Source organism: Nannobrachium achirus (assembly GCF_963921795.1).
Source record: "Nannobrachium achirus genome assembly, chromosome: 1".
Lineage (NCBI taxonomy): Eukaryota > Metazoa > Chordata > Actinopteri > Myctophiformes > Myctophidae > Nannobrachium > Nannobrachium achirus.
Window position 1 is genome coordinate 32,531,989 of NC_137810.1, and position 26,996 is coordinate 32,558,984.

At 43.8% G+C, this 26,996-nt stretch overlaps 1 protein-coding gene across 1 annotated transcript; it reads right to left on the bottom strand.

Moving 5' to 3' along the window:
- On the bottom strand, nucleotides 1–26,996 carry slc22a23 (solute carrier family 22 member 23; the record flags this gene model as incomplete). Its single annotated transcript, XM_080743606.1, has 10 exons — nucleotides 26,503–26,996; nucleotides 24,865–24,968; nucleotides 22,612–22,766; nucleotides 6,914–7,100; nucleotides 6,496–6,623; nucleotides 5,366–5,468; nucleotides 4,880–5,106; nucleotides 3,394–3,426; nucleotides 2,854–2,977; nucleotides 1–433 (listed from the first exon to the last, which is right to left on the bottom strand). The coding sequence occupies exons 1-10, from the start codon at nucleotides 26,932–26,934 to the stop codon at nucleotides 1–3; spliced, it is 1,926 nt and encodes a 641-aa protein (XP_080599732.1). The 5' UTR covers nucleotides 26,935–26,996.

A 26,996-nucleotide genomic window follows, 5' to 3' on the forward strand; every position in this document is an offset into this window, starting at 1 on the left:
CTATGACGCTCGCACCCCATTGGCTACAGCAGCACAGTTGCCAAGCACCTCTCCTCCAGTTGCTAGGGCATACGAGGCCGGCACCGCTGCCAGAGCGGTGGCGACCGCCACTGTGGCGCCCCCGGTAGCGGAGAGGTGTAGTGGTGTGTCATGGACGCGGGAGTAGTCCCGGTCAGTCTTTGTGAGGAGGAGATGCTGCTCTCCGGGCCGGAGCAGGGTCTGGCGGGTGAAGATTTCTCCGTCTGCCAGGCTCTCCGGCAAAGGTTGACTCCTGGTCTCAGGTAGCAACAGCAGACAGATGATGCACAGCAGGGTGCAGCAGGCGAAGATCACATGATGCAGGAAGTAGCCCTTCTGGTTGTGGAGGTCCATGATGGGGGCCGTTAGCATGCCAAAGCCAGCACTGGCCAGCACCAGGCCCAGCCCCCCACCCCTGTACAGCAAGATGAGAAGCAGAGCTTTAAAAGCTGGACAAATATATATATATAAATATAGTGAAAAGCAATCTACTGTATGTTGCCTTCTTCTTCGTCAAAACAGGTAAATCCACTCTGCTCCCGCATTTAATGTCAGGAGTGAAATAAGTCCACGTTAGCTGGTAAACTCACCCAAGCAAATACAAGGATACTTCATCAATATACATTTAATTTCCTATTTAGTTGCAGAACGTTTTCTAGAGCTTTGCAAATAGATCTTCTTTTGAATTCTAGACATTTACAATGTATACAGGCCTATATTACACAGCATTACCAGAAGAACTGTCAATACAGTATATAAAAGTAATTTCCATATAATAAATAAATAAATACTGTTGTTTAGATATGGACTAGTAATATCAAAAGTTGTCCCTTATATGTTGCCCTGCCTTAATGGATGATCTGACTGAATTTGCAAACAATGGAGGTTTTTGGCTGCAAAAGTCAACTGCACTCCAAGTGTGCTTGCTTGTCTGCATTGCGCCACAAGATGGAGCCAATTAGCAACTCTAGAACAAGAGCTGAGCTAGTACCATTTGCTTCAATTTCTTGACCAGTGAAGTGTATAATTGCAGATTAGCGGTGAGGCACAACCTCTATGTCTGTGCATGTATAAGTGGAGACCACTATTGGTACGGTGTTAAGCTGGACTTGCTTTACTGTGCCATTTAATACAATGGAATCCACTAGTAATTTCTTCTCTTTATTCAAACGTTACTTTGACTTTGTTTAACCAACAATAACAATTCTCATAATCATAATTACAATATTCATTCTCACATATAAACTCTCAAATGAACATCTTTGCAATGCTTCCATTTTGTTATAAAACTATAAATCTGAATATTGATGTTTTTTTGTACTGGCCCCTCATTTGAGGGCAAGAAATATACGTTTATTTGGCAAATACATATAAATGTTTTTTGGCATGTTGGAAATAGGGATTTCCAACATTGCTTCTTTATACTGTATGAAAGGCCTAATGTTTCATTTGCAGCCATAACACTGAACAGTGTTGTGTCTTTCTGAAATGCCAGGACATTAACAACTTCACTCCAGTGATGTCACTCAGGTAAAATCTGAGAATGTGAAAACTACGACCCCTGATCCACAGAACTAGCATGGATATTTAGCTAAATTAATTTCCTTCTATGCTTGGGCCTCTCATCCACATGCAAACAGTGTTTTCAGTCGCTTAGGGAAAGGGACATTTCACTTTCAAACATGTTTGGGGACATTTTATGATCTACGCAGGCTTTTGTGAGCACCCTGGACAGTTTTTAAGTTGCTTGATTCAGTACAGATATTTGATATTATTGCCAGACCCAGGGGGTCGGCCTACATAAGGCTTTGTCGGTCGGTCTGTCGGTCCCTCTTTTCCTCAGTGTGCCTGTCCCTTTTTTCCTCAGTGTGCCTGCTCATCTGCCCCTCCCTTCCCTTGCTGGGCTGATTGCCTTGAGTGCCGTCACCTGTACAGGACCAGCTGAGTTGAGTTGGCTGACGAGCTGCTGACACTATAAATTCCTCAGCCCATCTACAAGCTCACAAACATTTCCAGCTGCTCAGCCTATACAATCCTGTGTGTTCATGTGTTAGTTCAGTGCCATACTAGTGAAAACAGCCGATCTACAAGCTCACTACGCTTTGTTGCTGAGACTATAAAATCCTGTGTGTTCATGTGTTAGTTCAGTGCCATACTAGTTTTCATTGCGGGTCTGGCACGACCAGGTGACCTGGTCTAGTTTTTTATCAGACACACACCCCCTTCCTATACAAAACCATTGTTAACCCAAACTTGTAACTTAACTTGTAACTAATACGTGAGGGGGTTGTGTATTTGATTGCTTTTGTATTTATTTATTTATTATAGGAGGGCAGTATGAGTCACCAGAACCAAGGACATGGCTGTAAGTGTTTATGGAAAGATGATCCTAATCAGATTGATGTAATGGCTGTCACTAGGGCTGTGATGGTATGGACTTCTTAACACGATGAAAAAGGACACTGGTTTGGACGTTAATTCGCAAAAAGAAAGGGGAATAAAGAAAGGGGAATTTGTTCTGTTAATATGGATTGTATCATAAATATAGACTATAGCTATAGACTATAATAATAATCAACAATGAAACGCAACAATGTGACATTGCACACCTTAATCAATGGGTTCACACGTTTGTCACTGCACTGGACCTAATGAAAACCACAGTAACACTGGCTTTTATTTTACAAACTCACAACCCCCCCATAGCAACAACACATTGCAAGCTTGTAGATTAATTTCAGCAAAGAGATTTGGTAGAGGGGAACAAGGGAGGGTAGGGTACCATGTAGACCACTGGGAAACATCAACGTCAACAAATATAGCATTTAAGCGCACCTGATGACAGTAGGGGTGATCTCGGCACAGAAGAAAATGCTGAGGGTGCTGACAGCAGAAGAGGAGAACATTCCGATAATGGAGAATGCCACAGAGAACTTCCTGTTCAGACTGTCTCTCAATACTACACAGAGAAGGAAAATAATAAGTCAGTCAGTATTAAATGGGATAACACACGATAGCATTTAATCACGGTACATTGGGAACCATTAAAAAAGTGTGGAGGTCATTGTATAATTATATATCAACTTCTCTGAATCTTTTACTTTTCATTCAATCAGTTACTTTTTAACCACTTAAGCCCTATACATTGTGTCATTGATGAATAGTGAAAACAGTGAAAACGGCGACCTACAAGCTCTGTGAGCTTGTGGATCTGTAATTTTTGCTCTTTTATAAATAAAATAAGGACGCCGTATTGAAACTTGTTAAATATCTAACCCAGTCATTCAATTAGATATTACAACATCAGGCAAACTTTTACAAACGTCAAAAGAGAGGTAACAAGCTCCGATCCCTTCCCCATACTCCCAACTGTACCTATGTCGTGGCGGAGGCTGTACTTCCCAATCACTGGATTCCATTAGCGAGCATTGAATGAGAGAAGAAAAAAGGAGGATGACATTAGAGAGCACAAATAAGGGGTTTTGAAGTAGAAGCAAAGGGAAATGAGAACAGTCATTAGGTTAACCCTGAACTGTTCACAATGAAAGCCTGGAATAATGACCACATACTGACAGAGGTAGGTCAAGACAAGGGATGCTCCAGTTAAACTGAATGTTCATTGTCATAAACCCTTATATACTAGCTTCCGGCAGCTACACGGCCCTCACATCTAGAGTTCGGCCCTATCTTTTAAAATAGTGAACATAGCCGATCTACATCGACATTTGAACTAAATTACGTTTTTCAAAATAGTTAAAGATGCCTAAAAAGTTTACGTATAAGGGTTAAGGCAAGACGGCCAATAATGTGCATGACTGAAACAACACATGTAACTAAATGGACTGACATGTTTTAACAGAGAGATGAATCCCTGTGAAATAATGGTCCGGAAGAAATAAAACGGGAGGCATTATTTGTGTCCAACGCCTCCCGGTCAGCTCTTGTTGGCTATTGCAGGCTCAATATTCCATAATTTCAAGTCATAGATCTCAAACATATTTAATAATTTATTTGAGACTTTGAACCAGTCTGTGATTATGTCTGTGAACCCCTGATTCCAATCAGTTCAAATCGGGAACACTCTTGTGTTGTGGAGGGGTCAGTGTCATAAATAGAGAGAGTTATGACACTTACGTTGACTCCCATTGTAAGCGTGGAAAGCGGACGTGACGTCACTATTTAGCGTACTGGAGTCTGGTGATATTCCTGCTGCTCTTCAGCCTTGTCCACCTCCATTGTAACCAAGGCATTTTCACTCGCTGGTAAGTAGACTAAATCACGTCTTTTCCCCCATTTAACGCATTCATGGGCCTCTCCAAGTTAATTTAAGTACATTTTAAAGTCAATAAAGTAGTCAAGTCAATTAAGTCAAATTTCTTACATTAAACATTAACTAGAGCCGATTAAGTGAAATAATAATGTTGCCTACCTTGGAGAGACCCATGAATGCGTTAAAAGGGTGAAAAAGACGTGATTTAGTCTACTCCAGCGAGTGAAACAATGGAGATGAACGGAGCTGTAGGAATGTCACCAGGCTCCAGCGACGCGGTCTGCGGTGAGATCAAAGCGTGATGCCACTCTCCATACACTGCCCTGGTCAATTAGCCTCTAGTGTGTAGACAGCTTTATGTAATTATTTACCCTGTCATTTGTTGACTAGGGTTCATGCCATTCACTCTGATCTTGCACTTTGTGAAAAACTCTGGATAAGATTGTCTTCTACATGCCAAAATATGTAAATTATAATTGTAAATCAAACATGTTTTTGAATTTCTTTCGGTTTAGCTGCCTGGTCATCCAAGATGATATTCCTATGATAGCATGCTGAACATCTACCTATCATCTGTAAGTGGTAACTCACAGTTGAGCAAGCCCAGCTGAAGTAAGGACGCCAGGGCAGTGATGATCATGAAGGTGAGTAGGCCTCCGCGACGGCCCATCAACCCCACCGCTGGGCACAGTGCCAGGCAGGTGGCCACAGCGATGCCAGCCATGGTGAAATAGTCGGTGTGGCACATGGCGGTGGGCTGGGCCTCAGGGTCCATCATACTGCGGGCAAAGCAGTGGTGAATCCCATACCCTGTCAGACTGCACGCACACACACACACACACACACACACACACACACACACACGAGACAAAGAATGAAACACTGTCATCTCAGGTAAGTGTCAGTACTAGAGATAAACCTACCTTTATATTTCTCTAGGGGAGGCCAGCTCATGTGTAATTCATTCATAGCCACTTAACATAACGGATGTTCATTAGCAGAAGGGTCTGTGTTCAGTCACAAACACACATTATACTGTATTATTATACAAAAATACAAACACACACACACACTTACGAGTTGACACAGAGCACCACAATGTTCTTCCATAGGTTCCTGGTGGTCATCATCTTCACAATGCAGGTCCTCTTGGGTTTCTTGTGCAGTTCCTGCTCCAGTTCTGATGACAAAACACATGAAACTCAAGACACACACCGAGACCTTTCCTTGGATGAATCCTCACGCCTTCAGTACACAGTAAGAAATGCATCACAAGACATCTGGGAAGGTAGCAAGAGCCCTACTGACTGTGCAACATCAGTGATTTCCAAATCACAAATATCGGTTACAGTGTTGTCATCCTAGACTCCTGAGGCAGGAGAATACAATACCTCACGCAATCACAGTGGGGGCTGGTGGCAGAGAGACGACATACCATGAGGGGGGAAACATACGCGCATAAATAAATAAGCAGCGCAAATAAATATCAGCTAGCGGCCTTTGTGATGACAGGCTTTTACGAGTGGACTTTTGAGCCTCGGCTCATTGACCACTGGGGATAAACTGCTTGTGACAAATTACATTTGTGTCTTGTGCTTGGCTGGGGATGAAAGAGGGGGAAATGATGATAAAGCAGGCATCAATTTTATCCACAACCTAAAAGTATTTATTAAGCGATCCTCCGTTCTGGTGACTGTGTTGGTACTGCTTCCTATTGCAAACAGTTTCACTGTATGAACCTGTGAGTGTAACAACTGACCTTTCGGATGTGTAGAAAACACACAACATGAATTAACATTAGATCATGACTGATTCTGTCAGCAGGGTGCGAGAGGGAGATTGAAAGAACCATGAGGTTACGTGGTTGTGCCTGTCTTGCACTTTACGCACTGTGGGACATGACACCTGTGGGATGTTATGGTGCTGTGCCTCGCACGCATTATGCCCTGTAACGAGCCTTCACTGTTGTAGACGTGTAACGTTGACATGATGACAGCGGACGAGCATACACCCGCATAATGCTGGTGGATTTGGAATTCAAAGAATGGGAGGAAGAGACACAAATTAAAATATTTCATCCGCACAATACCGATCGGCATTTCTCTGACCCATATCTGCCTTCCCCACAGGCATCCGTGGATATAACCGCATTCCGGGCATCTCTATTTTTAATGAGTCAGGATGCCTGATCCGGAATCCTTCCTCACCTGTCAGAACGCCACTGGGCTCGGTTGTCAGGTCGACCCGGTTCTTCCGGGCGATGCACAGCATCATGGCTTTTGACCTGCGGTAGTGCTGGGTGGCCAGCAGCCAGCGTAGGGACTCTGGAAAAATCCTGAAGAGAGACAGAGGCCCGAGAGAGAAAAGAAAGACACCAGAAGGGGAAGATGAGAACAGAATATGTTAAGTGCGAGAAGGGGAAACAGACAGAATGTGTCTTGGGAAAAGACACAAAGACAATGGAAGAAAGAGAGTATTGTGCGTTGGTCTTAAACACAGCGCGCTGTGTACTGCGTGCCACTGCACTGCGTAGTACAAATGTGCAGTGTACAAGCCGTGGCCTGGTCCTGACAGCAACGGCTACCAAACTGGCTTAGCAGAGTCCCTTCAGGAGGCGGGACTCACCAGACGTAAGGCAGCATCAGAGCGAAGGGGCTGATTATGACGATCTGGAGGACCTGCCAATCATCCCGGTCCGGCCAATGGCGACACAGAGACGCCACACCTGGCATCAGGAGCTGCCCGCCCACCATCACAAAACTGGACACCATGGTCATGGAGAAGCGCCAGCCTGGCAAGCACAGCTCGATCCCTACGGCGACACAGGGAGAAAGCGGGAGAGAGTGAAAACCATGAGGTTTGAACAAAGGGGAGAGAAAGTCAAATAGACAAGAGTTAGCCCTTTGAGTGTTGGTTCAAATTCACAAGCTGGACAAAGCGCAAAAACAAGTACACTGTGCGGTTGTGTGTGTGTGTGTGTGTGTGTGTGTGTGTGTGTGTGTGTGTGTGTGTGTGTGTGTGTGTGTGTGTGTGTGTGTGTATGTCTGTGCGTGCCTGCGTGCGTGCGTGTGTGTGTGAGTGAGTATACTGTATTTATGTTGTTAAATTAAACAACAACCTCAGTGGTCTGCTAGAATGTGATGAGATGTATCTGTTTAATGGTGAGGCCAACATCTAATTTCCTCCATAAATAATTAAGGACCTCTCCGTTGCTCAACATTCCCCATGAGAAGGCAACACCGGGCCACATGGACTTTGCACTAACTATTTGTCACTAGGTTCATGGGGTTCGGACAGTCTGTGAAAGTTTCACAGTGTGCCCTGGCTTAATTTCTCTGCCTGGCCTCCTGTCTCCTCCTCTCCCTGCTGCCAGTAAGTTGGTACAGCCCAGATGGCCTGGTGCAGATGGCAAGGTCTTTAGAAGGTGACCAATGGAGAAGGTAGGTGGGGGGTTGGCGGTTTACTCGCTAAACGGGGCTTGTACTGTCACTTCTCGTTGTGGGGACTAGAGAAACGAGAGGGCGAGCGCCAGGATGGAGCTGGGAGGGGTTGGGGAATATCCTACAGGAAAGTGAGGAGAGGAGCAGAATACAAATGAGAGAACGCAGAGAACTCCCTCCATTCATCAGTTTGTGGAATGACGGTGGAATGATAATGAAGCCTGCGAAAGGAGAGAGGGAGAGAGAGACACACATGCACAGAGAAAAGGATAGAAAGAGAGATGCTATGGCTGTAGTATCAAAGTAAATACGGTCACTGCTACCCTATATTACCTACTGTATAAGAGAGACCGATAGAAATGGCTTTGGTGCAGCAGAGGGTAATATAAGAGTAAGAGGTCCAATGAAACAGTGATAGAGAACAGGAAGACGAGAAGGTAAAAAAGGCATGAGTGTGATTCCCTTCCCCCCCTTGTCCCTGGTGTACAGTACAGTACAGTACAGCTCCCTGCAAATCCTCCCCCCAGGATCCCAAGCAGAAGGAAATTAGACTGACCCCCAGTTTGACTCATCCTTAAGTCTCTTCTGTATCTGTCTCCAATGACTTCATACGTTGGTTGGTGTGTGTGTGTGTGTGTGTGTGTGTGTGTGTGTGTGTGTGTGTGTGTGTGCGTGCGTGTGTCTCCGTCTGTTTTGGCAGCCAGCAGCACGGTGTGTCTGAGCCACTGCTGTAGGCCTACATCTGTTCCCAAGCCTCCAGTCGACAGACATGGCATGACGGTTCAGACAGATCCCAGTGGAAGACCCTGGCAGAATAGAATCAGCCTCTGCTGGTTTCATACCACTGACAGAATATAAACATATAATGCATACATTTCTATACAGTCTGGATTGTCTCAGAGTTAACCACATGAACCGCATTCTCTCGAGAGTCATGATAGTCAAAGGAAGAGGGACAACTCGAGTGGGCGTTCCTTTTCTTTGACGATGGCTAGCCAGATTGCATGAACCGTAGCATCCCTATTCTGATGTGAACGTTCTGCAACAAATAGCAGATCTACAGATCTCAGATCTCAGAACGGAGCGGACATTCAGTGAAAATAACAGATCTCTGTCTATCTTGTAGATTGGCTTTTTCGGCAAAGAGATTTTGTGTAAAGGGGAAAAGAGTAAGAGACCAAGCATATAGGTGGTTAAGTGGTTATTGGTTAAACTAAAGCTATAGAAACTGGGTGAAAAAATGGGTTGCAAAATCGCGGGATAAAAATTATTTAAAAAAAAACTAAAGCTATAGATTTTACTTTATTCCCCGTATTTGGTGAGGGTTCATGCCGCTTTCTCTGATCTTGTACTCGATTTTATGGAGAAGAACATTTGCTAAATGCCTGAATTGTAAATTGTTTTTATGTGCGGCACTTTATGTATGAGACGGCATCAACCAGCTCCTTATGAAGGCCAGGCTTGACAAAGAAAGATGATAATAATAATAAAAGAAATCATGGCAGTGGCAAGCAATCCCACACCAAACCCCCTGGAAAAAAACAAAACAACACCCCACGACAACCCTCGAGGGAGGAGTCTACTGGGACATCCACATCCTCTCCTAGAGTACACACACACACACACACACACACACACACACACACACACACACACACACACACACACACACACACACACACACACACACACACACACACACACACACACACACACACACACACACACACACACACACACACACACACACACACACACACACACACACACAGCAAGAGGGCCTTTTGTTGCAGTTGAGTGGGAGAGAATGGCTCCTCTCTTGATTATCTCACTGCCCCCCCTTCACCTCCACCGACTCTGCCCTCCCTGTGGGCTGACCCCCCCTCATCCCGTCTCCTGCCTGAAGTGGCTCTCAGTACCTTCCCTCTCTCTCACTCTCTCCCATCAGCCACCATCCCCATCCCCCCAAAGCCAACGTGCCCACGACACACACACATCTCTCCCCTCCTACTCCTCCCTTCTCTCCATCCCTCTTATTCTTTTCTGTCAAGAAGCACCTACTCTGCTGTCTTGTTAGAACCGTAGCGGGTGACGGGAAAGATGGGGGGGGCGGGGGCGGACACAAAGAAGAAGAAAACAAAAACAATGGGCTGAGAAAGAGTGACACCGAGAGGAATGTATGCATTTGGCCAAATCAATCTGTCATAACAAAGGGCTGACACACACACACACACACACACACACACACACACACACACACACACACACACACACACACACACACACACACACACACACACACACACACACACACACACACACACACCAGATTGTTTAGTTAAGTAAAAGTAACAATACCACAATACTCTGTTACAAGTAAAAGGCCTGTATCAAAAAAAGAATCGGGAGCAAAAGTACAATTGTAAGCTTGTAGATCAGCTGCTATTGGAATAGCCAAAGTACAAAATAGTGTTAAATGCACAGTATTTGCCTCTGAGATGTAGCGGAGTAGAAGTACCAAGTACCTTAAGTACAGTACTTGAGTAAATGTAGTTCCACTACTGCCACCATCTCAGCGTGTGTACCAATGCTCTCTGGGTAATCTTGCCTAGGGCTTAGAGTGGGAGCGCGTGCACGTTGCATACAGTATACGCTCGCGTGTGTGTGTGTGTGTTCCGAGGCGACAGGAGGAGCTGGTGTGATAACAGCTGCCGTCAGGGTGGGATGATATACACTGTACCCCTCCTGTGGGTTTGAAGGAGGGGGAGGGGGGGACAGGACGTGGGATGATAGTTCTGTTTCCCAGCTGAGTCAGCATGAGCCATCCCCAACCACACACACACACACGTTTGTATTACTTACTATACTTGTGAGGACATCAACATATAAACACGAGTTATGAATGGTGAAAATAGCACACACACACACACACACACACACACACACACACACACACACACACACACACAGCATGTCTGTGCGATTACCTAATAATCTCTGAGGAGAATAGGAAACAGGAGACATGACCCCTGCATCGCTGCTTGAGAGCCCGCAGTGAGAAGAGACCAATCCCCGTTGGGGCCTCGCCACTAAACCCTGTGATCCACAGAGTCAGGTTTTACCTCTGTCACGCACCGTTCTCCACCCAAACTGAAGCTCACACAAACACAAAATTCTGTTCAGAATGATGTTTTTTTTAGCGTGGATAGTGTTCTGATCCCATCCTATACAACAGTGGTCTCTGGGAGGACCCCCATACAAATCCTGTATGGGGAACACAATATTTTATGATGGGGGTCCATGGCCACCATCATAAAAGTGATGGTGGCCATGCGAACCACTGCTATACACTATCCAAATGGTCCTCAACTTTCCAGGCTGTGACCCCCAAAAACTATTTGAACCGTGGACCCCCAACCCTCACAAGCACTTGGCATTGTAGGAGTTGAGGCATTACATTTAGTTTGACTCGGTTCCACAGATACATTTTCAAAATGTTTGCCTCATTCTTTCTGTTTGACCAGTTTTATAGTATCGTTTGTTGATTACTTTTGAACAGCAGGGGCGAAATCCCCTGAATTCATGGTCTTTATTAATTTCTTTCTTTTTTTATTAAAAGGGTCTTAAAAGTCCTTAAAAGGTCTGAGGACCCCCCCCCAAAATAATGTGGAGAGCCCCCTGGGGGTCCTGAACCACAGGTTAAGAGCCAGTGTACTATCCAAGCTGAGCAGTATGATGACAGTGCACGGACGGAATGGCAGTAGGTTTACATTACATGCTGGATCAATGTATTGGATGCTCTTTAATGAGAAAGGTAAAACAGAAATGTCTTATCTCTTGTTATTTTCGCCATTCTGCCTCTGTGGTATTGCCTGCAATTAACCAACCAACTGCATGCTTCCAATGTACACCGGCACATGCATCATATGATATGCCAAGCATGTGCATGCCATGTCATATGCGTGTTCTGCCTTGTTTGTAATATGGACAGATATTATTCTAGAATGTGCTAAAGCACTTGTGTAGACAGAGATAAAGGTATTTGTTTGGACGTAGCCTGAGTCATAGCAGTGAATCATAAATTGGCTTCTGAATTAATTAAGTTCGCACAACAGCGAAGTATACACAAACATCCACACATAAATAAACAGCATCTCATTTAGAATGGTAAACAAGCTCTGGTCATCTCCAGTGGAGTTAATTTGCTGCTGCGCTGTGTGTGTGCAGCAGTGAGATAACAGAATGATGAGAGATTTTATCAGCAAGAGCCGTTGGCCACCGCGTCCACGTCCATGGACGCGGCCGTGGACGCGGCCGTGGACGCGTCCATGGACGCGGCCGCGAAAAAAACGGCCGTGGACGCGGCCAGGATGAACAGGTTTTATCTGTCCGTAAATGTGGTTTAGGCCGCGTCCACGGACGCAAACGGCCGGCCGTCCCGGCCGTGGACGCAGACGGCCGGGGACGCGGCCGAGGCCGTGGACGAGGCCGTGGACGAGGCCGCAGACGCAAACGGCCGGCCGTGGACGAGGCCGCGAAAAAAAGGCAGTGAAAAAAAAAAAAAAGGGTGTCTATTGTATGTATTTTTTGATGGAGAGTTCAAATATGACCTTCTTTTTTGCATAGGACAACTCTAACCTGCATCAATTGGTATTTTATAATTGCCAATTGTACCCTATCCATCTAAAAAACAAATTGGATGTCTATTGTATGTATTTTTTGATGGAGAATTCAAATATTACCTTCTTTTTGGGATAGGACAACTCTAACCGGCATCAATTGGTATTTTATAATTGCCAATTGTACCCTATCCATCTCAAAAACAAATTGGATGTCTATTGTATGTATTTTTTGATGGGGAATTCAAATGTTACCTTCTTTTTTAGATAGGACAACTCTAACCTGCATCAATTGGTGCATCAACCTACTTACTACCTATCTATCTATCTATCTATCTATTTATTTATACTTCACCTTTAGTCCAGAAGAGAGTTCAGCCTCAGGAACTTGCACACATGGAACTGTGTCATGACTGTGTCATGGAGCTAAACAGGGCTATGTTAAATACTCACAATGAGTCTGATGGACCAATCAGAGTGGTGGTGGGGGGAGGGATCAACAATAGACAGAAACTGGGTAATGCTTTGTTAACTGTCCCACCTAAGTCCCTGCTAGTCTGAACAAACATCACCTTCCCTCTCATAATACTACTACTACTACTACTACTACATTGATATAAAGCTGCTCTTGCATTTGAATGCAAGTCTGACACAAGTTAAGGTTAACTTAGGTAGTATTTCATTTTGCTGGCTTTTAGGGTCTGTGTGTGAGTGTGTAGGCTCACAAATTATTATAATTGTCATTAAGTGACTCGATCTATCTATCTATCTATCTATCTATCTATCTATCTATCCATCCATCTATCCATCAATCTATCCATCTATTTATTTATACTTACTGTTTACATTTTCTATAAATATTTATTTCTATATAAAACTCAGTTGTGTGGAGTTATTGTGTGCCTTTTCTTGTAGCTAAAGAGTCCATTTGTTCACTAGACATTAAGTCAATGTTACTATTTTGAGTTGAAGCTAAGTGTTTTATTGCTTTGTGGTTTAACATGATTTAAAAGGCAAATTCATTGTTATGGTTACTTTAGAAGACTGCTTTTGCATTCATGAGTTAAAAAGAGAGCCAAGCTAATTCAAAGAGTTAAGTTAAAGGAACACAAAACATGACCTAACTCACAGCTGCCATTGGACAGACAGTTACAACATACTCTTATCTTTCACAGAACAGACAATTATCATTTATTTTATCTATTTGAGACTATGTAGCTGCTCTAGGGGAAATAGAGCATTATATCAGCCTATTCAATTGATAATGACCAATGGGTGCCAGTTTCTAAGTAGTTAAAGCATATTAACATAACAATATATGTGGCCTAGACATGGATATTGCCCAATCAACTCGTAATCTACAGAAATGTCCACCACATCACACAGTATAAAACCTAGTAGGCTTAGTGGATTACCTATGTTAAATCATGTCAGGTTAGTTTGGTTCAAGGTTCAAGTATAATAATTTATGAGACAAAAATGTAACACAAATGTGCACAAATGTACAATCACATCTAGGCTAGAATGATAACATAAAGTCCTGACTACTCCTTGTTATTGTGGTCCTAAATACTACAATGATTAGTTTGGATGCATTGCTTCTATCATGTCCAATTAAAAATAAATACATTACATACATACAGAAATCTGCCTTCTCCTGTATTGTATTAGTGACATTCATTATAAATAGTAAAATAACAGGACAGAGCAAAAAAGGCCTCTGTTGTGTCTTTATCTGATCACATGCAATCAGACACTCACACTGCACAGCAATATATAAACTTTATTACAGGCTCAAGGCCCACAGGGTAAGAAGACAATACATTACAAAGATAATAATTTAAAAAAACAACAACAGAGAGTACATTCACAGAGCCCCACCGGAGCTAAATAGGCACTCATGCCACTCATGCCAGTGTCCACTAATGGTAGACGTGTACCTGACAGAGCTACATCCAGGGTCTGTCATCAGTCTCCTGTGGCTGTTATAATGAACACAAACAGATCAGAACGTAATTTAACATACAACAATGTACGGGATTCCTTTCTATTAAAAGCAAAATCATCACCGGGTCAAAGTTGTTGCTTGGTTCTCCCCATATAAAGGCATGTAGGTAACAGTAACATGATATTATGTCATGAATGATAAAAGTAATGTTTAAACACTTGGATGTGTGTGAGTTTATCTGGAGACTTACTCAGTCTGTGACTTACAGAGATCTTGATGGTCTTTGGGTTCCACCTGTTCATCAGAATTGCCGCTGGTGCCGTCTAGAGATTTCATCTTCACTTGAAGTCTGGAGTCTTGAAATGATGTACAGTGTATTCTGGACAATTGTGGACACTCTGCAACTAACCTAACCTAACGCACACTATGTGTTAATGTTGATCAATATAATAATTTAAAAATACAAAGTTAAGTAGACCTAAGTAAGAAATAGTAAATACATTGTAATAATACATTGAAGGGGAAATGTAGAAAAACAAATGCAACTCAGCATTGAATTTATGGCAAACATTTTGCTACTCAACCCTTTCCAAATAATATACAATTAAGAAGTGGGATGTTCCACTTAGTAAGAGAAAGAATTAATGAAATATTAATTTTTTAAAAAGCTAGAAGACTCACCTATTATAGTAACCATGTGAATTGCTAATAGTGTTATGGGTCAGATGTGTAAAGATCTATCACATTGTATTGTTCTTTTCAGACTCAACAATAATAATGATGATGTTACTTAAATGCTGATCAATGTGTGAATCTGGCTCTTATCAGGTGTGTGTTTTCTCTCCCTGTCCTGTGCTGTCCTCAGTTAAACCAAGACAGTGCTGTTGTGACCAATGTGGAAAAAGCCTTCAGCTCAATTTATTATCTCAAAGTAGACCAGAGAATTCATACCGGAGTGAAGCACAATGTGGGAAGTATTTTGCTCGTCTGGACAATTAAAAGATCATAAGCGTTCACATACTGGAGAGATTGTTGTGACCAGTGTGGGAAAAGATTTGTTCAAAAGGGGATTTTAAGAGAACACCAGAGAATTCACACTAGAGAGAAGCCCTATTGCTGTGACCAGTGTGGGAAAAGCTTTACTCGATTGTCTTATCTCAAAATACATGAACGAATTCACACAGGAGAGAAACCATACAGCTGTGTCCAATGTGGGGAAAAGTTCAGTTTAACGGCTGCTCTGAAAGTACACCAGAGATTTCACACCGAAGAAAAGCCTTACTGCTGTGAACACTGTGGCAAACGTTTCACTGTAAAATCTAGCCTCGTACAACACAAGAAGATTCACACTTGAGAGAGACCTTACTGCTGTCACCAATGTGGGAAAAGGTTCACTCTGAAGACGGCTCTGAAAAGACACCTGAAAATCCACACTGGTGAGAAGCCATATACTGCTGTGTCCAGTGTGAGAAAAGGTTCAGTGATATGCATCATCTCAAAGCACACCAGAAAAATCACACTGGAAAGAAACCTTATTGCTGTGACCAGTGTGGAAAGAGCTTTCCTAGACTGGAACAAAGACACAACAGAGGCCTTTTTTGCTCTGTCCTGTTATTTTACTATTTATAATGAATGTCACTAATACAATACAGGAGAAGGCAGATTTCTGTATGTATGTAATGTATTTATTTTTAATTGGACATGATAGAAGCAATGCATCCAAACTAATCATTGTAGTATTTAGGACCACAATAACAAGGAGTAGTCAGGACTTTATGTTATCATTCTAGCCTAGATGTGATTGTACATTTGTGCTGTTTACATTTTTGTCTCATAAATTATTATACTTGAACCTTGAACCAAACTAACCTGACATGATTTAACATAGGTAATCCACTAAGCCTACTAGGTTTTATACTGTGTGATGTGGTGGACATTTCTGTAGATTACGAGTTGATTGGGCAATGTCCATGTCTAGGCCACATATATTGTTATGTTAATATGCTTTAACTACTTAGAAACTGGCACCCATTGGTCATTATCAATTGAATAGGCTGATATAATGCTCTATTTCCCCTAGAGCAGCTACATAGTCTCAAATAGATAAAATAAATGATAATTGTCTGTTCTGTGAAAGATAAGAGTATGTTGTAACTGTCTGTCCAATGGCAGCTGTGAGTTAGGTCATGTTTTGTGTTCCTTTAACCTAACTCTTTGAATTAGCTTGGCTCTCTTTTTAACTCATGAATGCAAAAGCAGTCTTCTAAAGTAACCATAACAATGAATTTGCCTTTTAAATCATGTTAAACCACAAAGCAATAAAACACTTAGCTTCAACTCAAAATAGTAACCTTGACTTATAATGTCTAGTGAACAAATGGACTCTTTAGCTACAAGAAAAGGCACACAATAACTCCAACAACTGAGTTTTATATAGAAATAAATATTTATAGAAAATGTAAACAGTAAGTATAAATAAATAGATGGATGGATGGATGGATGGATGGATGGATAGATAGATAGAGTCACTTAATGACAATTATAATAATCTGTGAGCCTACACACTCACACACAGACCCTAAAAGCCAGCAAAATGAAATACTACCTAAGTTAACCTTAACTTGTGTCAGACTTGAATTCAAATGCAAGAGCAGCTTTATATAAATGTAGTAGTAGTAGTGTTATGAGAGGGAAGGTGATGTTTGTTCAGACTAGCAGGGACTTAGGTGGGACAGTTAACAAAGCATTATCCAGTTTCTGTCTATTGTTGATCCCTCCCCCCACCACCACCCTGATTGGTCCATCAGAGTCATTGTGAGTATTTAACATAGCTCTGTTGTAGCTCCATGACACAGTCATGACACAGTTCCATGTGTGCAAGTTCCTGAGGCTGAACTCTCTTCTGGACTAAAGGTGAAGTATACATAAATAGATGGATAGATAGATAGATAGATAGATAGTCAGTCACTTAATGACAATTATAATAATTTGTGAGCCTACACACTCACAAACAGACCCTAAAAGCCAGCAAAATGAAATACTACCTAAGTTAACCTTAACTTGTGTCAGACTTGAATTCAAATGCAAGAACAGCTTTATATAAATGTAGATAGATAGATAGATAGATAGATAGATAGATAGATAGATAGATAGATAGATAGATAGATAGATAGATAGATAGATAGTAAGTAGGTTGATGCACCAATTGATGCAGGTTAGAGTTGTCCTATCTAAAAAAAGAAGGTAACATTTGAATTCCCCATCAAAAAATACATACAATAGACATCCAATTTGTTTTTGAGATGGATAGGGTACAATTGGCAATTATAAAATACCAATTGATGCAGGTTAGAGTTGTCCTATCCCAAAAAGAAGGTAATATTTGAATTCTCCATCAAAAAATACATGCAATAGACATCCAATTTGTTTTTTAGATGGATAGGGTACAATTGGCAATTATAAAATACCAATTGATGCAGGTTAGAGTTGTCCTATGCAAAAAAGAAGGTCATATTTGAATTCTCCATCAAAAAATACATACAATAGACACCTTTTTTTTTCTTTTTCGCTGCCTTTTTTTCGCGGCCTCGTCCATGGACGCGTCCACGGCCGGCCGTTTGCGTCCACGGCCGCGGCCTCGTCCACGGCCGCGTCCCCGGCCGTCTGCGTCCACGGCCGCGTTCACGGCCGTGTCCACGGCCGGGACGGCCGGCCGTTTGCGTCCGTGGACGAGGCCTCGCGTCCACGGCCGTTTTTTTCGTGGCCGCGTCCACGGCCGCGTCCATGGACGTGGACGCGGCGGCCAGCGGCTGTCTCTCGATTTTATATAAGTCTTGAAAGAATGAGCGAGAGAAGCCATGAGTGCATGTGGAAATTCTCCCTGGGAGAGAGAGGCAGAAGGGAGAGAAGGCGAGGGGGTGAGAGTAGGGGAAAAGAAGACCAGAGAAGGACAAGTGAATAGCGAAATTGGTCAGAGAATGGTTCATTTGAGAAGGCAGAAGACTTTGTAGAGGACTGTGTAAACTGAGAGTGTAGCCTAATTTGTCCTACAGATGCCTCACTCCCTGAACATAACACGTTCTATTTGTTAGTGTACCATTGTCATCGGTGGTGGATTAAGGTGGTCATGGGGGTGCCCCACACAAAGAGTAGCCCTAGGATTAAATGTTTTGCCCCACTCTCGTGTGGGGCACATGCTTAGCTTTCATAACCATGTAGATCTGAACCATGTGTCCAGCTATGACATCGGTCATCCATCAAGTCAGTCAGCTGTGGAGTATCTATAACGTATGACTCCAAATGTGGGCAAGGTTTCATCCTGATCCAAGCCCCTTTGGCATCCAGTATAAAATGTATGTGAAAATTATTAGTGGACTAGGTATTTCTGCTGTGGTCTACTGGCAGTGCACATTCTGGCTCTGATCAGTCCAGAGATTTGCAAGATTAGCTCTGGAACCACTCACACTGTGTAAGAAACATTTAGTGCCATGTAAAAGCTTGCTTACAAGGCCAACGTGCACATACTCGTGATACACTGGCATACACACACATTGAAACAGCCATTGCTATAAACAGCAAAAAGCATTTAAAGTGCAAGCTGGTAACAGCTTTTAGCTTTCTAAACCCAACAGGTACAACATCAGCAGCAGTACAGAACACACTGTTTTACCAAGGCAAAATCACCCTTACAGAGACATAAAACCAACTGCTGTGCAATATTCCAATAAGACAACCCCATAGAAATACAATAAACACAGCAGCGCATAACTGCAATAATTCAACAGAAGCCCAATTATACACAGGCCTATTATTACTACCTGCAGCCTTTCTTCCTTGTTTTTCTGACAGAGATGCCCTTAATGAGGCTGGAAAATCCAATTTGCGCAGAAAATTACTTTCAATGGACATCTGAGACAGGTGATTCAGTCTGTTTTGCTCCATTGTGGATAGTCTATTTTTAACCAGTCCCATTTTTTCTGTTTTTTTCAGCCATTCTGCTTTTTGTTTTTTTGTGGTCAGCTATCATATTATTTTCCTGGCATTTTGATGCTATGCTGTCCAGTAACAATCAAACATTATTTGAACATATGGCCTGCAAGTGGCCACATGATCATCTATCTAACCAATCGGCAGCTTAATTCGTGTTTGTTATGGGCTAATAGGGGCCACAGGCTTGTTTTTCTCTGAAGTAAACTTAAACAATTGAAATATTCTGGCCATGCTGGAGCCTTCCACATGTGGGGCCCTGAGCTGCAGCCTAGGGCATCCCATTAATCTGTACCCGCTTGTCATGTGCGCGTGCGTACACACACACACACACACACACACACACACACACACACACACACACACACACACACACACACACACACACACACACACACACACACACACACACACACACACACACACACACACACACACACACACACACACACACACACACACACAATACCATGCAGCTTTAATATCAATAATCAATATGCTTCTTAATGAACACGACTCCTTTGGATGGAGTCTATTCAACAGGGTCATGCTGGTTCATATGGCCATGACCCCTAACCTGATGAGGAGCTCAACAGGATTGTACAGCAAGCTCTAGACAGGATTCTGAACATTATGGCCACTTTGACCAGAACACATGGCTCTAGGTTGTGATATTTCCACAACAGACAGACCCACTGTCCCTCCCACTGTCCACTTGTATTAACCTGCCCACAGCAACATACAAGGTATTGTAATCAGTACTTTTCAGCTTGTGTTTACAGTATGTCGGTGCATCTTTGTTAGCAGATAACTCAAGATGCACAGATTTAAGCTTGGAAAGAATGATGAGTAGGCTGTCTAGAAGATTGATTGATTGATTGATTGATTGATTGAATACCTTATTAGCAGTATGCAAAAAAAATAATCAAACCTCGGTTCGAAGTGGAGCGGTGAATTTGAGCAGCTGTACCCTATGTGAGTGAGTGAGTGAGTGTAAACTGTGCCGGTGAGTGTGCCTGGCCTGCACAAAACAGCGCCCCTCCTTTAACTAGTGTGTTGTGTGTGGCCACTCAAGGTATTGCCCAGGCTACGGACACGGCCAGCCAGCCAGCCAGCCACCCAGCCAGCCACCCAGCCACATACCCACGGATATACCTGTTCATTGGGAGCGCTTTCACCGCTCCAAAAAACAAGCACAGGGAAGGACAGTTACAATACAATGTCTGCTAAGAGGATTTTAAACCCAAGAAAGCCTATGGCTCTTTCCATTGGGGTCCTTTGTACTCAATTCATTCAAAGAAATAGAAACAACTAATGATCACGTTTTTCTAGTTCCACGTGTTTTTATTCACCATCCGCTGTGTGACAAATTTCCCATCCGATTTACAGTGTCTATCATCTGTAGACTGGAAGCTTTGAGCATGTTCCCATTATAGGGTATATGGCTCAATATTCCCCATACTGTAAATAGGACAGCATGGCTTTACATGTCTGTTATTGCCTGTCACAGTATGAGCTTCAAAGTGAGGTCACCCATTCATTCTACTGCATTGCATCTAGACATGCACACTCCCTCCGCACAGAGGAAAGCCATGTGATAGACACATCAAAAGAACAAGCATATACTGTGGTCTGGTCTCTAACATACATACACAGATAACAATACACACATACACATATGTTTCTCTATGTCTGACAAAGAGTATACATATACAATCAACTCCCATTTTTCAAAATAGAATTGGCCAAGATTACAGTGTTTTTGTGTGTATATCTGTGTATAGTCTTTCGATTACAGACTTCTACATTGCTGCAAAGTGAAAAGAGCGACCAAACTTTTCCTTGACGATGGCTAGCCAGATTGATCTGTGTATGAATGTGTACATTTTCAAATCTCTGTGTGTGAGCCAACAAGAGGGGAAAAATAGATGAAAAGCAAGAAATGAGAGCAAGAAAGCTAGAGCAAGAAAGCTAGAAAGATAGAATGAGCAGGTGAGGGAGAGAATGATAAAGACGACGAGAGAGAGAGAGGGAGAGAGAGAGAGCTTGTGTTAAAGCTGAGTGAAGCCTGTAAAATGCTGATGCAGTCTGAACGCAACTGAGCGAAAAAGCGGCTAGCAAAACTATTTCCCCCCTCAAGTACCACCAGTGGAAATGAAATGGAACGGCTTTGTCAGCTTCCCCTTAGAGGAAGGGAAGCAATGACCACACATGCACACACAAACACGCATACATTACAGACAGACAGCGAAGGACATTTACGCACATAAACATGGACAAAATATGACTGGCTCCAGACATGCCTGTGTTATGAAACAAATGTTTTCTGAACACATGATTGCTTCATGGCTACCACCACTCAAGCAGTCGCAGACCATCAACATACACACACACATACACATTACATACAGAGACATGAACCTGAACATTCCTAACATCTGACTGTCTTGCCATGAGTATTGTGCCTCTTAATAACAGCGCCAATGAAATAAATTCCCATGTTTTAACCTCCTACTTGACAATGAAATTAAATGTTTGGATTACATGGCAGACATCACACTTACACATTACTAACATTTGTACTTTCTCTGCCGCTGCCCTAGCCTGGGGATGACTTCAACTCTCTCATCTCTCGCCAGATAAGAGGTATTCATTTGGTTTGGTTTTTCTCTTCCCCGCAGAGATTTATTACTGTATCAGGAGACCCCATGCAGGGAGGAACAAAAGAGCCCCCCCCACCCATTGCACATAGTGTATGACTAATCTCTAGGCATGGTGAAAGAGAGGGGTCCTAAAGAGGAGGCCAGCGGAGGAGGAGTGGACAGAGAGAGTTGGGAAGAGTGGACTAACTTCCAGGCAGAGCTTTGGGGATGACAAATAAAGGGAAGAACCTTTGAGACGGAAATGTGCACACCAACAGCCTGGCCAAACCAAACTTTTCCCCGTCTCTTCCGGTCCTCACTGATTCGATCGGTGACAACACAATGCTAGTGGAGAGGTGGGGGTGGGGTTTCGGGGGCAGCTGCCTGCCGCTGTGACAACAAAAGGACAGGGCAGCGGGGACAAAACTGTCACCACAGCACTAACAACACTGACACCGAGAGAGCAAGAGAGGGCTGCCTGGGGACAAACCCTCAGGGCAAAGAGATGCAGGAGAGGGAGAGAGAAAGCAGAGAGATTTACAGAGGAGAAAGTGGACAAATAAAGGAATAAAATGTACAACAGGGAGCGTGGGAAAGAACAGGCTACAGGGGAGAGCGTGTGCGACAGCCAAACAGGGATTTCAGCTGTGAGGAGAACTGCAGTGTATAGAAGGACGTGTCTACTTACTGAGCACATAGAGGGAGAGGGTGAGACCTGCGAGGCAGAAGCCCTCGAAGAAACGCAAGGTGCTGAACGTGGTGATGTTGGCGGAGAAGGCCACACTCAGACCGAACACCAGCACAAACAGCGCAGACAGCATCATGACCGGGTGCCGGCCAAACCTGAGCAGGGACAGAGAAAGAGGTGGGGTGGGGTTGGTTGGTGAGGGGTTATACAACGGAAGATATCTTGTCAAACAAAAGGAGATGACGCTTTTGCTGTAGTGGAAAAGACCACTGGTCATTTGTTATCATTTCCCTCACATTCTTTGCACTTCCTGGTTTAGGGGGCAGTAGGTCACTGGGTCACGTCGCAGCTGTCGCCTGCCTAGCCTGCACTTTTCTTTACATTGTTTCCATAGCTACTGATCCCACCAGATGAGCGTGTCATGGTTCTTTCTCACAGGTCAGCAGCTTAATTATGAAAAGCAAAGTAGGCCCAGGAATGTATTACTACTTATGTGTCAACATATACACATTATAATAACAATAATGATTTAATCCCCACTCCTTTGGGGTATTTTTGTCACTGTATATTTGCATATACGTAGGTGAAATTTGGCCGCTGCTTTTGATTGACATTATTGATATTAATGTATGTGTCTATATACACATTTCCCAGTATGTTACGGTATAGCAAACGCAATACCACTCATGCTGTTCTGATTCTCCAGCTCATCTCCCACTCTGTCCTCTTGTCACTCGTGAACAAGACCCCAAGACACTCAAACTACGGTACTTCACTTGGGACATGGACTAATTTCCCTACCTGGAGTGGATAATCCACCGGTTTCCTGCTGAGAACCATGGCCTCAGATTTAGAGATGTCAATCATAATCATAGCTGCTTCACACCAGTGGCAACCAGGGGACCTTTGGTCTCCCCATTGTTTTCAATGATTAAAGCAATTTGAAATATTATTACACCCATGGCCGGCTTGCTATTCATTACGGTAATGAGCTTGGACGCTTGCTGCACAATATGCAATCTGAAGTCCAATCAATAGCAACTAACACGTCTATCAAATAGGCTGCACTCAACCATGTCTGGGTGAATGTATGTATGCGAGTTGTTTTTGTACCATCCTGTAGCTGTATTAGCTGTAACTATGTTTGATGGTGATCTTTTCTGACACATTTTGAGTAGCCATGAGTCAAAGGAAACGATAAGAGGGAGACATACAGTATAGAGAAAGAGAGGAGAGAGAGAGAGATTTGCAGACAGTATACATAGTTGTGAGTCTGCTAAATTTAGCCGGGTGACTTAATTAGCCATTTAATTGTTCAAAAATGTGTACGACTCGGCTGCATGGTTCATTCTGCACAGAAACGTCTACTCCCCCCCCCCTCCCTTTCCATCTCTACTAACCCACACACACTTGTTCTGGCACCCCTGCTTCACCATCAACTGCGAAGTGAGAACTAATCGTTAGAGCTGGAGGTCATAGAGACTGATGATGCCATCAGGACCACATAATCTGGGAAAAGCAGTGATGCAATCCTCAGCTCACTGAACTGTAAACTCTCTCCTCCACAACTGTGCCTCAACATCCTGTCCATGAATATACCACACAGGATAGGTGATAAAGCGCAGAGGTTGGATGGCCCTTAGTAGGGCCCCCTCATAACATGAGGAGCATTCAAAACAATGTTAATCTATGTATTCCAGTGTTGATCAAATGCTATTTTCTCATTCTTGTTAATAGACAAGATTGTGTGCACATCTCAAGCCTATATTCAGGCCAGGTGCTGGACATCAAGGTATCAGATAATGGAAGGAGAAAAACGCCTGCACACTGTTCATATGCTCCAAAAACTTACTTTTATTATAGGCAACTGGCTGCAACGTTTCGACTTTACGTCTTCATCATTCTTGTTAACAAATAAGGATATGGGTATGTGATAAATCCAACCAAGGACCAGCAGATGCAGCTGGGACCTAGGTTGTGACAAAGCTTGATGGAAAGATTGGGAACATACTGGTACAATACTGACAGTATTATATACACAATATTATAGGAACTGAATTTGAAGGAGACTTGAGTCTGAAATGTACAGAGGGCACAACTCAGGTACACACACACACACACACACACACACACACACACACACACACACACACACACACACACACACACACACACACACACACACACACACACACACACACACACACACACACACACACACACACACACACAGAAAGGGGGGAAGTAGCATACCAGTCGGCCATGACACCCATCACTAGGTAGCCAAAAATGGAGCCCACCAACAATGAGAACTTGGCGATGTGCACCTTCCAGGCAGAGTCACACACCAGATTCCACTGCAAGAGAGACAGAGACAGAGCAACAGACACACGGAGGAAAAGAAAATATCAAAATGCATCAACATTAAGCGTTTCTTTTGTAGAAACAACTGGGCACAGACCTACTTCAATTCCAGCTCAATATTAAAGTATACACACAGAGAGGAACCAACTCCTGAAAGAAATCTCGGACGTGCGTGCTACTTCGATAATTCATGAAGGTAGAGTGTGCAAACATGCTTGACTCACTTGTGAAATATTCACAAAGTACATGATGAGGGAACGGAGGAGAGAATGAGAGCAAGCAGAATGTGTTGTGTGTGATCATGGCTGTATGTCAGTCAGTCATGAAATCAATAGTTTGTCGCTCTTTCCTCACAGCCCATGGGTCAGTGCACAGAGTACCGCAGCTCTCCACAGCTCTCAATCAAGGACGTGTGTGTGTGCTTGTATACTTGTGAGGGCAAAATGTCCCTGTGTGTGCACTTGTATTGCTACACTTGTGTGCGCACAGACAAGGATTCCAGATCCCTGATGCAGCTGTTGTGCGTGTGTGTGAAATAGTATCATTGTTCAGCCATGACTTACAGTACACCCCACTGTGCAGTGTGCATCCAACTGTGTACTAGGACATAGGGCAAAAGAGTGAGGCGAGAGAGACAGACGGACAGACAGACAGACAGACAGAGAAAGGGGGGAGCATGCTTATTGGTTATGATCGATCTGTTTTAGTGGTGGAAAGGCCTCTGGTAAAAAGTGATGGATTTATCCATGGGCTGTGTAGACCAGCGCATTATCCTTTCTGAGAAAAACAGATACCTGGCACAGTACAGACGTCACTCTACTTGTGCACTGACTGAACACACACACACACACACACACACACACACACACACACACACACACACACACACACACACACACACACACACACACACACACACACACACACACACACACACACACACACACACACACACACACACACACACACACTATTGATGCATGCCAGGGGGTAAAAGATCTACAGCTCTCAAAAGTTCTAGTTACCAGCTAAGCACTGCACACATGCCTGCACTGTCAGCAGCCAAGACGAGAAATACACACAGTCTGGTACTTCTTATAATGAGGTCAGTGCTTAACTGCCAGTGTTTTGTTTAGGTCCAACTGTCCAACACGGCAGAGAGCAGAAAAATACACACACAACAGTGGGGAGATGATGAAGGTGGAGGTGATGATGATGATGACGATGATGATGATGATGAGTTTTGAGTTGGATCACTGGTTCTCAAGGTGAGGTCCAGGGACCTAAATGACTCAGTGAGTACCAAGTGGACCCTTATGGCTCCATTGGTACACTGAGAGTTAAATGAAAACACATATATCAGAGATAAAAAATCTAAACAAATGGAGGAACATGGGTGGCCTAAAGCATATCACACTGGGGGAGAGGGGCTCCATGAAATTAAAACGGTTTAGAATCACTGAGTTAAGATGAACACCCTGGGAGATGTACTCTGCCGGCCTATCTATCTGGTGCACACTCAGTTACCTTGGTAACCACATTCTGACTGAGTCCCGTCTGCAGCTCTAGCTTCCACTCCTTGCAGGCGCACAGCAGACTGCCGGCGTCTGCCCCGTTGTAGCTGTCGTTGTCGGCGTGGCTGTGAAACGCGGCCGTGCCGCCGGTCACCGGCAGGGAAGCCGCGGTCCAGTTGCTCTCGTTCCCGATGGGCTGCACGCACGTGCCACGGGGCTGCGCGAGCAGGAAATAATCCGAGAACTGGCTGAAGCCTATGAATAACGCCGGGATCCAGGTGAGCACCACGAGCTGCTTCTGGTGCCTCCCGAACCCGCCGAGAGCCGGCAGCACCGAGCCGTCGACGTGCGGCAGCAGTCTGGGCGCTGCTGCTGCCGGGTGCTCCAGCGGCGTGAAGCCGTTCTCGGGCGGGTGGTCCTGCGCCTCCGGACGGCCGGCTGCCATTACGACCCCGGCCTCAAAGACAGCGTCTCTGGGCGCAATAACTGAGCTCCGCAAAGCCCCAG